The 12,953-nt window shown below is 40.9% G+C and overlaps 1 protein-coding gene across 2 annotated transcripts in view; it reads right to left on the reverse strand.

Moving 5' to 3' along the window:
* The window catches only part of LOC115129607 (TGF-beta receptor type-2-like), a 31,157-nt gene extending 18,829 nt beyond the window's left edge, over positions 1 to 12,328 (reverse strand). Inside the window, exons 1-3 of one of the 2 annotated variants that reach the window (XM_029660159.2) lie at positions 12,126 to 12,326; positions 3,771 to 3,921; positions 650 to 852 (exon numbers count right to left, since the gene is read on the reverse strand). In XM_029660159.2, coding sequence (XP_029516019.1) covers positions 650 to 852; positions 3,771 to 3,921; positions 12,126 to 12,174 — 403 coding nt within the window. In that variant the 5' untranslated portion in view covers positions 12,175 to 12,326. Of the gene's footprint in view, positions 1 to 649; positions 853 to 3,770; positions 3,922 to 12,125 lie in introns of both variants that reach the window. The other variant, XM_065018437.1, reaches the window with a different exon arrangement.
* Between the last annotated feature and the right edge of the window lie 625 nt (positions 12,329 to 12,953).

A 12,953-nucleotide genomic window follows, 5' to 3' on the forward strand; every position in this document is an offset into this window, starting at 1 on the left:
ATAACGTTTAACCAGGCACACCTGTTAATTGAAATGCAATCCAGGTGACTACCTCATGAATCTGGTTGGGAGAATGCCAAGAGTGTGCACAGCTGTCATCAAGGCAGAGGGTGACTACTTTGAAAAATCTCAAATCTCAAATATATTTTGATTTGTTTAACACTTTTTTGGTTACTACATGATTCCATATGTGTTAGTTCATAGTTTTGATGTCTTTGCTATTATTCTACAATGTACAAAATAGAAAAAATGAACAAAAACCCTTGAATGAGTAGGTGTGTCCAAACGTTTGACTGGTACTGTATGTGAATAAGATATTTCTGTATTTAATTTTCAACAAATATGCAAACATTTCTAAAAACATGTTTTCACTTTGTCATTATGGGGAATTGTGTGTAGATGGATGAAAACATTATCATATTTAATCCATCTTGAATTCAGGCTGTAACAAAATGTGGAATAAGTCAAGGGGTATGAACACTTTCTGAAGGCACTGTACATTATACATGTTTAGACTAAATTGTAAATAATCCTAATTAATCGTCAAATACTTAAATAATCATAATAAAATACTTTTCAATGTAAGAAATGTCTGGTTGCACCATGTACACCACGCTTGGTTCCAGGGTTAAAAAAAATAGCTTCTTACCATTGGAGCCCTTGTCGAATATGAGCTTATCGTTGCACTCGTGTTCTCCCAGGCAGCCACAGACGAACAGGACCCCGTCCTCAGAAGGATGAGGAGTCATCACACACTCGTTGGAGGAGTAGTTAGACAACATGATGTTCTCCAGGGGCTGCTGAGGCTGGTGGCATAACGTCTTCACACTCGTACTCTGGTTGTCCTTCCGCCTGGGTCACATGGAAACCCACAAACACAGGCAAGCAGACAGGCAGAGAGGCAGGCAGGCGAGCAGGCAAACGGACACACACGTGTGCAGGCCCACACATACGCGCAGGCACACACACATGCAGGCACACACACACACACACACAAAAGTTATTTATCAAACTAGTAAACGGAAATGGCTGAACTATTTTAGAATAGGAAAATGGGTCTGGAAGTTGCCTTTTTACTTTTGTGGAATTGTTATGCATGATTTGTTTGAGTGGACTGGAAGTTTTTATCTTACAAATGGTCAATCCAATCTGCTTTGTATCCTGCCTGCCAACAACACCAGTCTCAATAACACCAATCTCTTTCAATCCGTATGCATCCCAAATGGCACCATATTCTCTATGTTGTGCACCACTGTTGACCAGTGACCATAGGGTGCCATTGGAGCAGCCAATAGACTACAGAAACAACCACCCTGGGCTAGGAGGGGCTATGAGGGCAGGAACTAAGACCAAGTATGCATACCCTAAAACATGAACTACTTTTGACCAGGGCCCATAGGAAACTATTTATTTATTATTACTGTAGAGGTTTGACCACCAGGTTCCAGCATACCAGACTGAGAGTAGCAATCAAATAGAGACACAATTGACTTTGTCCGCTTCATTGCAAACATAGGAAAGCAAACTGGGTGGTTCGAGTCCTGAATGTTGATTGGCTGACAGCCGTGGTATATCAGACCGTATATCATAGGTTTGACGAAAAATGTATTTTTACTGCTCCAATTACGTTGGTAACCATTTACAGAAGCAATAAGGCACCTCGGGTGATTGTGGTATATGACCAATATACCACTGCTAACGGCTGTATGTAGGCACTCCACGTTGCATAAGAACAGCCCTTAGCTGTGGTATATTGGCCATATACCACACCTCCTCAGGCCTTATTGTGTAAATATATTATACATTGAATGGGAAGCTATATACAGGGGGGCAAAAAAGTATTTAGTCAGCCACCAATTGTGCAAGTTCTCCAACTTAAAAAGACGAGAGAGGCCTGTAATTTTCATCATAGTTACACTTCAACTATGACAGACAAAATGAGAAAAAAAATCCAGAAAATCACATTGTAGGATTTTAATGAATTTATTTGCTAAATAAATAAGTATTTGGTCACCTACAAACAAGCAAGATTTCTGGCTCTCACAGACCTGTAACTTCTTCTTTAAGAGGCTCCTCTTGTCCTCCACTCGTTACCTGTATTAAATGGCATCTGTTTGAACTTGTTATCAGTATAAAAGACACCTGTCCACAACCTCAAACAGTCGCACTCCAAACTCCACTATGGCCAAGACCAAAGAGCTGTCAAAGGACACCAGAAACAAAATTGTAGACCTACACCAGGCTGGGAAGACTGAATCTGCAATAGGTGAGCAGCTTAGTTTGAAGAAATCAACTGTGGGAGCAATTATTAGGAAATGGAAGACATACAAGACCACTGATAATCTCCCTCGATCTGGGGCTCCACGCAAGATCTCACCCTGTGGGGTCAAAATGATCACAAGAACGGTGAGCAAAAATCCCAGAACCACATGGGGGGACCTAGTGAATGACCTGCAGAGAGCTGGGACCAAAGTAACAAAGCCTACCATCAGTAACACACTACGCCGCCAGGGACTCAAATCCTGCAGTGCCAGACGTGTCCCCCTGCTTAAGCCAGTACATGTCCAGGCCCATCTGAAGTGTGCTAGAGAGTATTTGGATGATCCAGAAGAAGATTGGGAGAATGTCATATGGTCAGATGAAACCAAAATATAACTTTTTGGTAAAAACTCAACTCGTTGTGTTTGGAGGACAAATAATGCTGAGTTGCATCCAAAGAACACCATAGCTACTGTGAAGCATGGGGGTGGAAACATCATGTTTTAGGGCTGTTTTTCTGCAAAGGGACCAGGACGACTGATACGTGTAAAGGAAAGAATGAATGGGGCCATGTATCGTGAGATTTTGAGTGAAAACCTCCTTCCATCAGCAAGGGCATTGAAGATGAAATGTGGCTGGGTCTTTCAGCATGACAATGATCCCAAACACACCGCCCGGGCAACAAAGGAGTGGCTTCGTAAGAAGCATTTCAAGGTCCTGGAGTGGCCTAGCCAGTCTCCAGATCTCAACCCCATACAAAATCTTTGGAGGGAGTTGAAAGTCCCTGTTGCCCAGCAACAGCCCCAAAACATCACTGCTCTAGAGGAGATCTGCATGGAGGAATGGGCCAAAATACCAGCAACAGTGTGTGAAAACCTTGTGAAGACTTACAGAAAACGTTTGACCTCTGTCATTGCCAACAAAGGGTATATAACAAAGTATTGAGATACATTTTTGTTATTGACCAAATACTTATTTTCCACCATAATTTGCAAATAAATTCATAAAAAATCCTACAATGTGATTTTCTGGATTTTTTTTCTCATTCTGTCTGTCATAGTTGAAGTGTATCTATGATGAAAATTACAGGCCTCTCTCATCTTTTTAAGTGGGAGAACTTGCACAATTGGTGGCTGACTAAATACTTTTTTGCCCCACTGTATATGTTTTTCTAAATTTAACTAGACAAGCCAGTTAGGAACAAATTCTTATTTACAATGACAGCCTACCGGGGAACAGTGGGTTAACTGCCATGTTCAGGGGGAGAACAAGAAACATTTACCTTGTCAGCTCAGGGATTCGACCCAGCAACTTTTCGGTTACTGGCCCAACACTCTAACCACTAGGCTACCTGCCGCCCTTATAAGCTAAACCAGATCAACATTACTAGTTGTTGTATGTATATCTGTATGTATTTGTCCATAACGTTCTTGCTGCTTTTAATGTGAGAGGCTCATTCTTTATATAGCCTATTTCAAATAAACTTGAATTTAGGAAACCTGCACACTTACCATATAGCAACGCAGATCTCTTCACTCAGATTACAGAAGGAGGAGAGGGAACAGTTGGTGTAACACACACTGTCCTCACAGATAGGGCTGGAGTAGTCACACCACTTACACAGGCTGGTCTTGATGTGTGTGAAGGAGAGGATGGGAAGGCCTGTGGAATACACACACATGCACACATGTAAGTGCATACACATGCGCAGGCAAGCACATACACACACGCACAATAATCAGAGGAAAGCAGTTCTGGCTCCGGATAGAATTGCTGGCACAAAACAGAACCAAAGGGCCAGGCTATACAACTTTACATGGCTCTGTGACTATAAACCAAGGCTAAACAGGTTTTCACAACATTCTTCAGAAGACAAAGTTAACTTTCAAATCAAGTTTTGATATATCTCCAAAACCATATCGTTATCACACCGATCTGTCAAATGTTCTGCATTTTAGAGCACACACTTTTTATTGTGACAAGCCACATCAGATAGGTTGCAGGCACAGCCCTGGGGTGCATCCCAAATGACACCCTATTCTCTGGATAATGCACTACTTTTGACCACAGCCCTATGGGTTCTGATCAAAACCTGACAAAAGTAGTGCACTATAAATGGAATAGGATTCCATTTGGGACGCACCCTAGTTTATCTAGATAAGCAAAGGGCTGGGATAGGATATCCATAATGTGTGAAGGTCTGCAGACATTGGCCCAATTTGACTCTGTGGCTCATACTGTAGGCGTTTGAGGGTGCTTCCAAACCAAATTGCATGACACTGAAATGCATGATTTATTCCCCGCCAGCAGTGGGTCTAACATGAACAGCCAGAGTAGAGCATTCCCATTCCTCTGCCATAACGGTCCAGACCTCTTGGTAGAGACAATTGACATACAGGGAAGCTTTACTAGTAACTGGTTCTTATTCCAAATATTTATGTTTTATTATACATTTTTGCTTATGTACAAAGTATATAATAGATTCCAAACCTTTTTCAAATAAGTTTTTGATTGTAAATGAAACACAGTGAATATGTATTTGGCTCAGGCCTGGTTTGGCTGTGGTGCTGTGGTTTGACACAGGCTCTAGAAGGCATAGTGAGTGTTTCTTCCCACACAACTTATCTGCCGTTCCCTCCCTGCTTGTGTTTCCACATAACAACAATATTAATGGCTGATTCAAGCCAGATGAGGGATTTTTATTACTCCGGGAGGGATGGTGATCTAACAAAACTACGCAAACATTAAAAGAGGCTGTACACATATTACACAAAGGCTTCCAGATGTTGGCCAATGCCAACCATCAAAATACACACACACACACACACACACACACACACACACACACACACACACACACACACACACACACACACACACACACACACACACACACACACACACACACACACACACACACACACACACACACACACACACACACACACACACACACACACAAAGAATAAGGAAGAGAGGGGGGAGAAAATAGAGAAAAAAATACAACTAAAAAGGCTGGGTAAGCAACAAAAAAAAGCACCCTCCACAAACGTTCAACTAATTAAAATCAGCAGTGACTGCTCCAGAAATAAATTGAAGCCAGAAGTTTCGCCTGAGCCAAGTTTGAAGCTCGGTCCCTTTGTGTCTTATGGGAAATCCAACCGCTCTGCTGCATGCTTACAACCGGGAGGCCCAGGGATGTTGGCTGCATTTATTTGGTTTTCAGTTTCAGCCTCAAGTCTCAACTAACTCTCCCTGGTTCCCTATCAGCTTACCCATAGAAATAGAATCCCTACAATGGCATCCCAATACAAGTTGGTCTGAAATGGGTAGATCGTAATTGGTAGGATCTGTGATTTTATTTTTATTCGAATCAGTTCTGTAAAAATGTAATGTAGTCTAAGCTCAGTAGGTTCAAATGTTTATTGAATTCTGTCTGGATCTTGTTTTTAGAAGATATGTTCAAGACATCACCAGAACATGCAACATCCTCTACATTATGTGTTGATGGTGATGTTGCTATTGTTCAAGTTAGTTTGCCTAATATGGGTAAATAAACCAAGAAAACTCCCAAAGCTCTTATTTTTCTCATCTGCACTCTCATTCCTTTTGTCCTTTTGGACAGAGAACTGTCCTGGTGTCGTTGTAAAGTCCATGTTTGTGCAAAGTTAGCTTTACATTAGAAAAATCTTAGTTCAAACAGTGTACTCTTTATTTATCCCTTATTTTACCAGGTAAGTTGACTGAGAACACATTCTCATTTGCAGCAACGACCTGGGAGAGGAGGGGGATTAAATGAGCCAATTGTAAACTGGGGATTATTAGGTGACCATGATGGTTTGAGGGCCAGATTGGGAATTTAGCCAGGACACCGGGGTTAACACCCCTACTCTTACAATAAGTGCCATGGGATTTTTAATGACCTCAGAGAGTCAGGACACCCGTTTAACGTCCCATCCAAAAGACAGCACCCTACACAGGGCAGTGTCCCCAATCACTGCCCTGGGGAATTGGGATATTTTTTTAGACCAGAGGAAAGAGTGCCTCCTACTGGCCCTCCAACATCACATCCAGCAGCATCTGGTCTCCCATCCAGGAACTGACCAGAACCAATCCTGCTTAGCTTCAGAAGCAAGCCAGCAGTGGTATGCAGGGTGGTATGCTGCTGGTTTTAATGTATAAGTGACAGACTCGCTGAGCCCCACATTGAGCAAAGTAACCAAACCAGGCCATTAGTTGGTCCGTTCCACACCAACCAATCTCCCCATTATTAATGCAGCATGCTGAAATCCCACTCCACAGGACTCAAAAGGAAAGCATTTCCTGAGTAAATAGACAATAGCACAATTACATTACCTAGGGCTACTGCACATATATCCCTTTGAGCGATCCCGCCTAGTCTTAAACAATAAATAGGGTTTCCTCTATCGTAATCGCTCCTCTTTCACCCCAGCTGCCAAACTAACTCTGATTCAGATGACCATCCTACCCACGCTAGATTACAGAGACATCATTTATAGATTGGTAGGTAAGGGTGCTCTTGAGCAGCTAGATGTTCTTTACCATTCGGCCATCAGATTTGCCACCAATGCTCCTTATAGGACACATCGCTGCACTCTATACTCCTCTGTAAACTGGTCATATCTGTATATCTGTCGCAAGACCCACTGATTGATGCTTATTTATAAAACCCTCTTAGGCCTCACTCCCCCCTATCTGAGATCTCTACTGCAGCCCTCATCCTCCACACACAACACCCGTTCTGCCAGTCACACTCTGTTAAAGGTCCCAAAAGCACACACATCTCTGGGTCGCTCCTGTTTCCAATTTGCTGCAGCTAGCGACTGGAACAAGCTGCAACAAACACTCAAACTGGACAGTTTAATCTCAATCTCTTAAATTAAAGACTCAATCATGGACACTCTTACTGACAGCTATGGCTGCTTTGTGTGATGTATTGTTGTCTCTACCGTCTTGCCCTTTGTGTTGTTGTTTGTGCCTAATAATGTTTGTACCATGTTTTGTGCTGCTACCATGTTGTTGTTATGTTGTGTTGTTACCATGTAGTGTTGTCATGTGTTGCTGCCTTGCTATGTTGTTGTCTTAGGTCCCTCTTTATGAAGTGTTGTGTTGTCTCTCTTGTTGTGATGTGTGTTTTGTCCTATATTTATATTGTATTTATTTAGTATTTTTAATCCCAAGCCCTCGTCCCCACAGGAGGCCTTTGACTTTTGGTAGGCCATCATTGTAAATAAGAATTTGTTCTTAACTGACTTGCCTAGTTAAATAAAGGTTAAATAAATAAAAAATCTAGTGGTTAAGAGCTTTGGGCCAGTAACCAAAAGGTTGTTGGTTTGAATCCCCAAGCCAACTAGGTGAAAAATCTGTTGACGTGCCTTTGAGTAAGATACTTAACCCTAATTGCTCCTGTAAGGCGCTCTGGATAAGAGCGTCTACTAAATGACAAAAGAAATGTTTTAACAAATGTAAATAAACTTTACACAACCAGATATTAGTTCTAACAATCAAATGATGTGATTTAGTCCAGTCTTAAAGCTGGACCTCAAGCATAACACAATCAATGTGTCAATAATCATAACATTAAAAAAACATGAGATATGAAGATTGCATTAGATACAGTGCATTCAGAAAGTATTCAGAACCCTTGATTTTTACACATTTTGTTACATTACAGCCTTATTCTAAAATGTATAACATATTTTTCCCCCTAATCAATCTACACACAATACCCCCATAATGAAAAAGCAAAAACAAGTTTTTAGACATCTTTGCGAATGTAATAAAAAAACAACAGAAATAACTTATTTACATAAGCATTCAGACCCTTTGCTTTGAGACTCAAAATTGAGCTCAGGTGCATCCTGTTTCCATTGATCATACTTGAGCTGTTTCTACAACTTGATTGGAGTCCACTGTGCTAAATTCAATTGATTGGACATGATTTGGAAAGTGACACACCTGTCTATATGAGGTCCCACAGTTGACAGTGCATCACTCTTAAATGGAAGAAGTTTGGAACCACCAAGACTCTTCCTAGAGCTGGCCCCCCGGCCAAACTGAGCAATTGGAGGAGAAGGGCCTTGGTCAGGGAGGTGTCTCTGATAGAGCTCCAGAGTTCCTTTGTGGAGGTGGAAGAACCTTCAAAAAGGACAACCATCTCTGCAGCACTCCACCAATCAGGCCTTTATGGTAGAGTGGCCAGACGGAAGCCACTCCTCAGTAAAAGGCACATGACAGCCCGCTTGGAGTTTGCCAAAAGGCACCTAATGGACTCTCAGACCATGAGAAACAAGATTCTCTGGTCTAACGAAACCAAGATTGAACTCTTTGGCCTGAATGCCCAGAATCACGTCTGGAGGAAACCTGGCACCATCCCTACGGTGAAGCATGGTGGTGGCAGCATCATGTTGTGCAGATGTTTTTTAGCGGCAGGAACTAGGAGACTAGTCAGGATTGAGGGAAAGATAAATGGCGCAAAGTACCGAGAGATCCTTGATGAAAACCTTCTCCAGAGTGCTCAGGACCTCAGATTGGGGCAAACGTTCAACTTCCAAAAGGACAACGACCCTAAGCACACAGCCAATACAATGCAGGAGTGGCTTCGGAATAAGTCTTTGAATGTCCTTGAGTGGCTCAGCCAGAGCCCGGACTTGAACCTGATCGAACATCATCGAACATCCAACCTGACAGAGCTTGGGAGGATTTTCAGAGAAGAATGGGAGAAGCTCCCCAGTTGTGCCAAGCTTGTAGCATCATACCCAAGATGACTCAAGGCTGTAATCACTGCCAAAGGTGCTTCAACAAAGTACTGTGTAAAGGATCTAAATACTTATGTAAAAAATATACACAACCATTCAAAAGTTTGTGGTCACTTAGAAATGTCCTTGTTTTTGAAAGAAAAGCACATTTTGTTGTTCATTAAAATAATATCAAATTGATCAGAAATACAGTGTAGACATTGTTAATGTTGTTAATGACTATTGTACTGTAGCTGGAACCGGCTGATTATTAATTTTTAATGGAATATCTACATAGGCGTGCAGAGGCCCATTATCAGCAACCATCACTCCTATGTTCCAATGCACGTTGTGTTAGCTAATCCAAGTTTATCATTTTAAAAGGCTAATTTATAATTAGAAAACCCTTTTGCAATTATGTTAGCACAGCTGAAAACTGTTGATCTGATTAAAGAATCAATAAAATGGGCCTTCTTTAGACTAGTTGAGTATCTGGAGCATCAGCATTTATGGGTTTGATTACAGGCTCAAAATGGCCAGAAACAAAGCACTTTCTTCTGAAACTCGTCAGTCTAATATTGTTCTGAGAAATGAAGGCTATTCCATGAGAGAAATATCCAAGAAACGGAAGATCTCGTACAGCGCTGTGTACTACTCCCTTCACAGAACAGCGCAAACTGTCTCTAACCAGAATAGAAAGAGGAGTGGGAGGCCCCAGTGCACAAATGAGCAAGAGGACAAGTATATTAGGATGTCTAGTTTGAGAAACAGACGCCTCACAAGTCCTGGTAGCTTCATGAAATATTACCCGCAAAACACCAGTCTCAACGTCAACAGTGAAGAGGCGGGATGCTGGCCTTCTAGGTAGAGTTGCAAAGAAAAATCCATATCTCAGACTGGCCAATAAAAAGAAAAGATTAAGATGGACAAAAGAACACTGGATAGAGGAACTCTGCCTAGAAGGCTAGAATAAGGCTGTAACGTAACAAAAAAGTAAAGGTGTCTGAATACTTTCCGAGTGCATTGTACATAAGATGATTCCAAGTGAATCATCTTATTGTAACCTAAAGGTTAGTCAAAGGATGAGAATAAGCCACTAAATTAAGAGGAGTGGCCAGAGGTAAAATTGAGGGCATAGTATTCTCTCTTGTTATAGCTACAGGCTATTTTCTCATACTCAACAATGAAAAGCCACCGTATCTGTTGTGAATCGGTTGAATCGTTCTTTGCTCCTCCATGAGTACAATGCCACCCTTGCCAAAGTAGAAAAATATTTTTATCCTAAATGACACCCTATTCACTATGTAGTGCACTGCTTTTGAACAGGGTGTATGGCGCTCTGGTCAAATGTTGTGTACTCTATACGGAATAGGGTGCCATTTGGGACACATATGGGTTAACAGAACACACAGGGGTCCGTTTGTGTCCCCAGTGGCCATCGCAAGCTGGGCACATAGAGGAGGGGGTAGGAGGAGAAGAAGGGGCATTTTTCCATCTTATTTTTGCCTGCTTATGTCATCACAATCTTGTCATTGTGGGCTGATGTGGGATAATGGAAGGTCAGGCTAGAGAACACAACACAAAACTCATCATGTCATGGCACTCATTGTGCTCTGTGTCACTTTGCTCCCTCCATATCACCGAATATCACTTGTAAGTAGTAAGTATGCAACTTATGTCCCCAAGAAGGCAAACCCTGAAAATAGGTAATGTGAGAAGTTACATCATTCACAAGAAGACTTGCTCAACTCTTACTAAGTTCTGTATCATGAATATCAATGAGTTTTAAGTTGCTTCTATAGCCCAGGAGTAATCTTCATAAGATGCGAGTAGAACACCATTACCTCTATAGTACTTACAGTAGGCTACATGACCTCCGAACACCTCCTCAACATCTTGTCCCTTTGATTTCTCATTATCACTTGTAAGCAGTAAGTGTGCAACTTTTTAAGTCCTCAAAAGGACACACTGAAAATGGGTCAAGTGAGGAGTTTCCCCACTTCTTCTACAGTAACAATGCCTACAGAGTGTACTTGAGCTACAAACTCCTCCTCAATCTATATCAGTGCTTCCAATCTTGTATTCCTTGAGGAGAAGTGCCCCTATTTGCATGCAGCAGGGATAATTGAGTCTCAGAATCAATTTCCTGTTTGGAAATTACAGATGGCAGCAGTAACATTTTTTGATGTGGTCGAATCACATCACAGTTCTATTGTATTTTTTCACGATCACAACTACTGAGACCGGGTCTAATAAACTTGTCACAGTTACATTGATGTCGTGATCAAGCCAGGGTTGTTTATTTTTATGTCCTTAAATAAAATAACCCTAATGTTTGTGAGTTGTTGTTATAGCTTATTGACTTCATATTCAAATCAAATCTGAAATTATTGCGGGAAACTGTTTGAGACAAATGTTAGTTAGTTTAGTTTACTTCAGATTCTGTTAATATTGGCAAACCTTTGAACATCGAAGTAAACAATACATGATTTCAAGTGAAATTCTATTAAACATTCAAAGTCTGCTGATAATAATTCAAACAGGCATAGCTAAAGGACTGTCAAAGTGTCATAAATGTTTTTCACCAGATTGGATGACTTGGATCATGGTTTTACAATGCAGTCATTTCAATTTGATTATGTGCCTCCAGAGGTTCCCGAGGACTATTCCTATTGATTTAGTTTAGTTGACTGCCAGGAAATCCTTTAGTTGGACAGTAACTGCTAAGGCACATACAAATGTTGTAAAACTTCTGGTTTAATGAATCGCATAGCTAAGGTAAATACAAAAATAGATTTAAACAAATTAACAAAGGGAAAGGAAGAAATAATATATAACGTGACAGTTTATTATCATTAAATCCGCTATTCCATCACATATCTGATATTGAGAAAATAACACCTAGGTCACTTTTCCACTGAAGAAACGTTTTCTTGTCATATTTCAGAAATAGAGTAATTTTGAGAGTCTGTTTTACACGGCCAGATCCTCCTTTGAATAAACATTTGATCCTCCTCCCCCTTCACAACTTCACGAAATTGAAGAAACAATGGACACTGAACACTTAAAAGTGAATACGGAGTGAGTAACGAATAAAACAATACTTACAGAAAGACAGAAGAACAATATTCACTGCCGAGAATCTCCAGCACCCCATAATCTTAACATAAAAATGTAAACCCGGTCAAAACGTCGTGGTCGAACTGTATCTTTCTATGTATTTGAGAATGTGAGTAGTGAGTTTATTGAAGCTGTATTCAGTCAAACAACTGGTTGGGCTTGGGGCTTTTGGCTGGAGTTCCGTGTAGGCAGATCCAGATGTTTTTCATCCAGCTGTGTTAAGGGACCCGCCCAGGAATTGAACTTGATAAATATCGGATCCAAAATCTGTAGAATGTGGGGTGACAGGGTGAACTGGGATGTGTAGTAGGATAATAGAAATAGTAATCCTAATACTAATAATAACAATAATAGCTCAGTACGATCATTCTTGAAAATTGAGGGTGCAATTGTCTTTGTGTTTAGATGTTGTAGGCTTTAGTCTTGTCTTTATATCTGCCATGTGTGTTTTGCTGTGTTTCATTTATTGTGCAACGTTAGGCTATTTATTGTCTCACAGCCGAAGACTATTCCGGGAAAAGTTATTATATTCTATTCACTTTGAGCTAGCAATAACAGCCTCATTTACACGTTCACTGTGCATTATGGTGCAACATATTGTTATTTTGCTAACACCTTACACATGGTTTATAACGGGGTTTTAGCTTATATATCATTCTGTAATAAACCGATATAATAACACAATGTTTGTGTGATTGTTATTTTGGTTGTTGTCAAATATTGACATGACTGTTATAATGCCAGTATTTCCAGTTGATGATGTATTTTGCTAAGGACACGGGACAAGGCGGACAGCAGCTGATGTTTCTCGTGACA

Source organism: Oncorhynchus nerka, linkage group LG1, assembly GCF_034236695.1.
Source record: "Oncorhynchus nerka isolate Pitt River linkage group LG1, Oner_Uvic_2.0, whole genome shotgun sequence".
Taxonomy (NCBI): Eukaryota; Metazoa; Chordata; class Actinopteri; order Salmoniformes; family Salmonidae; genus Oncorhynchus; species Oncorhynchus nerka.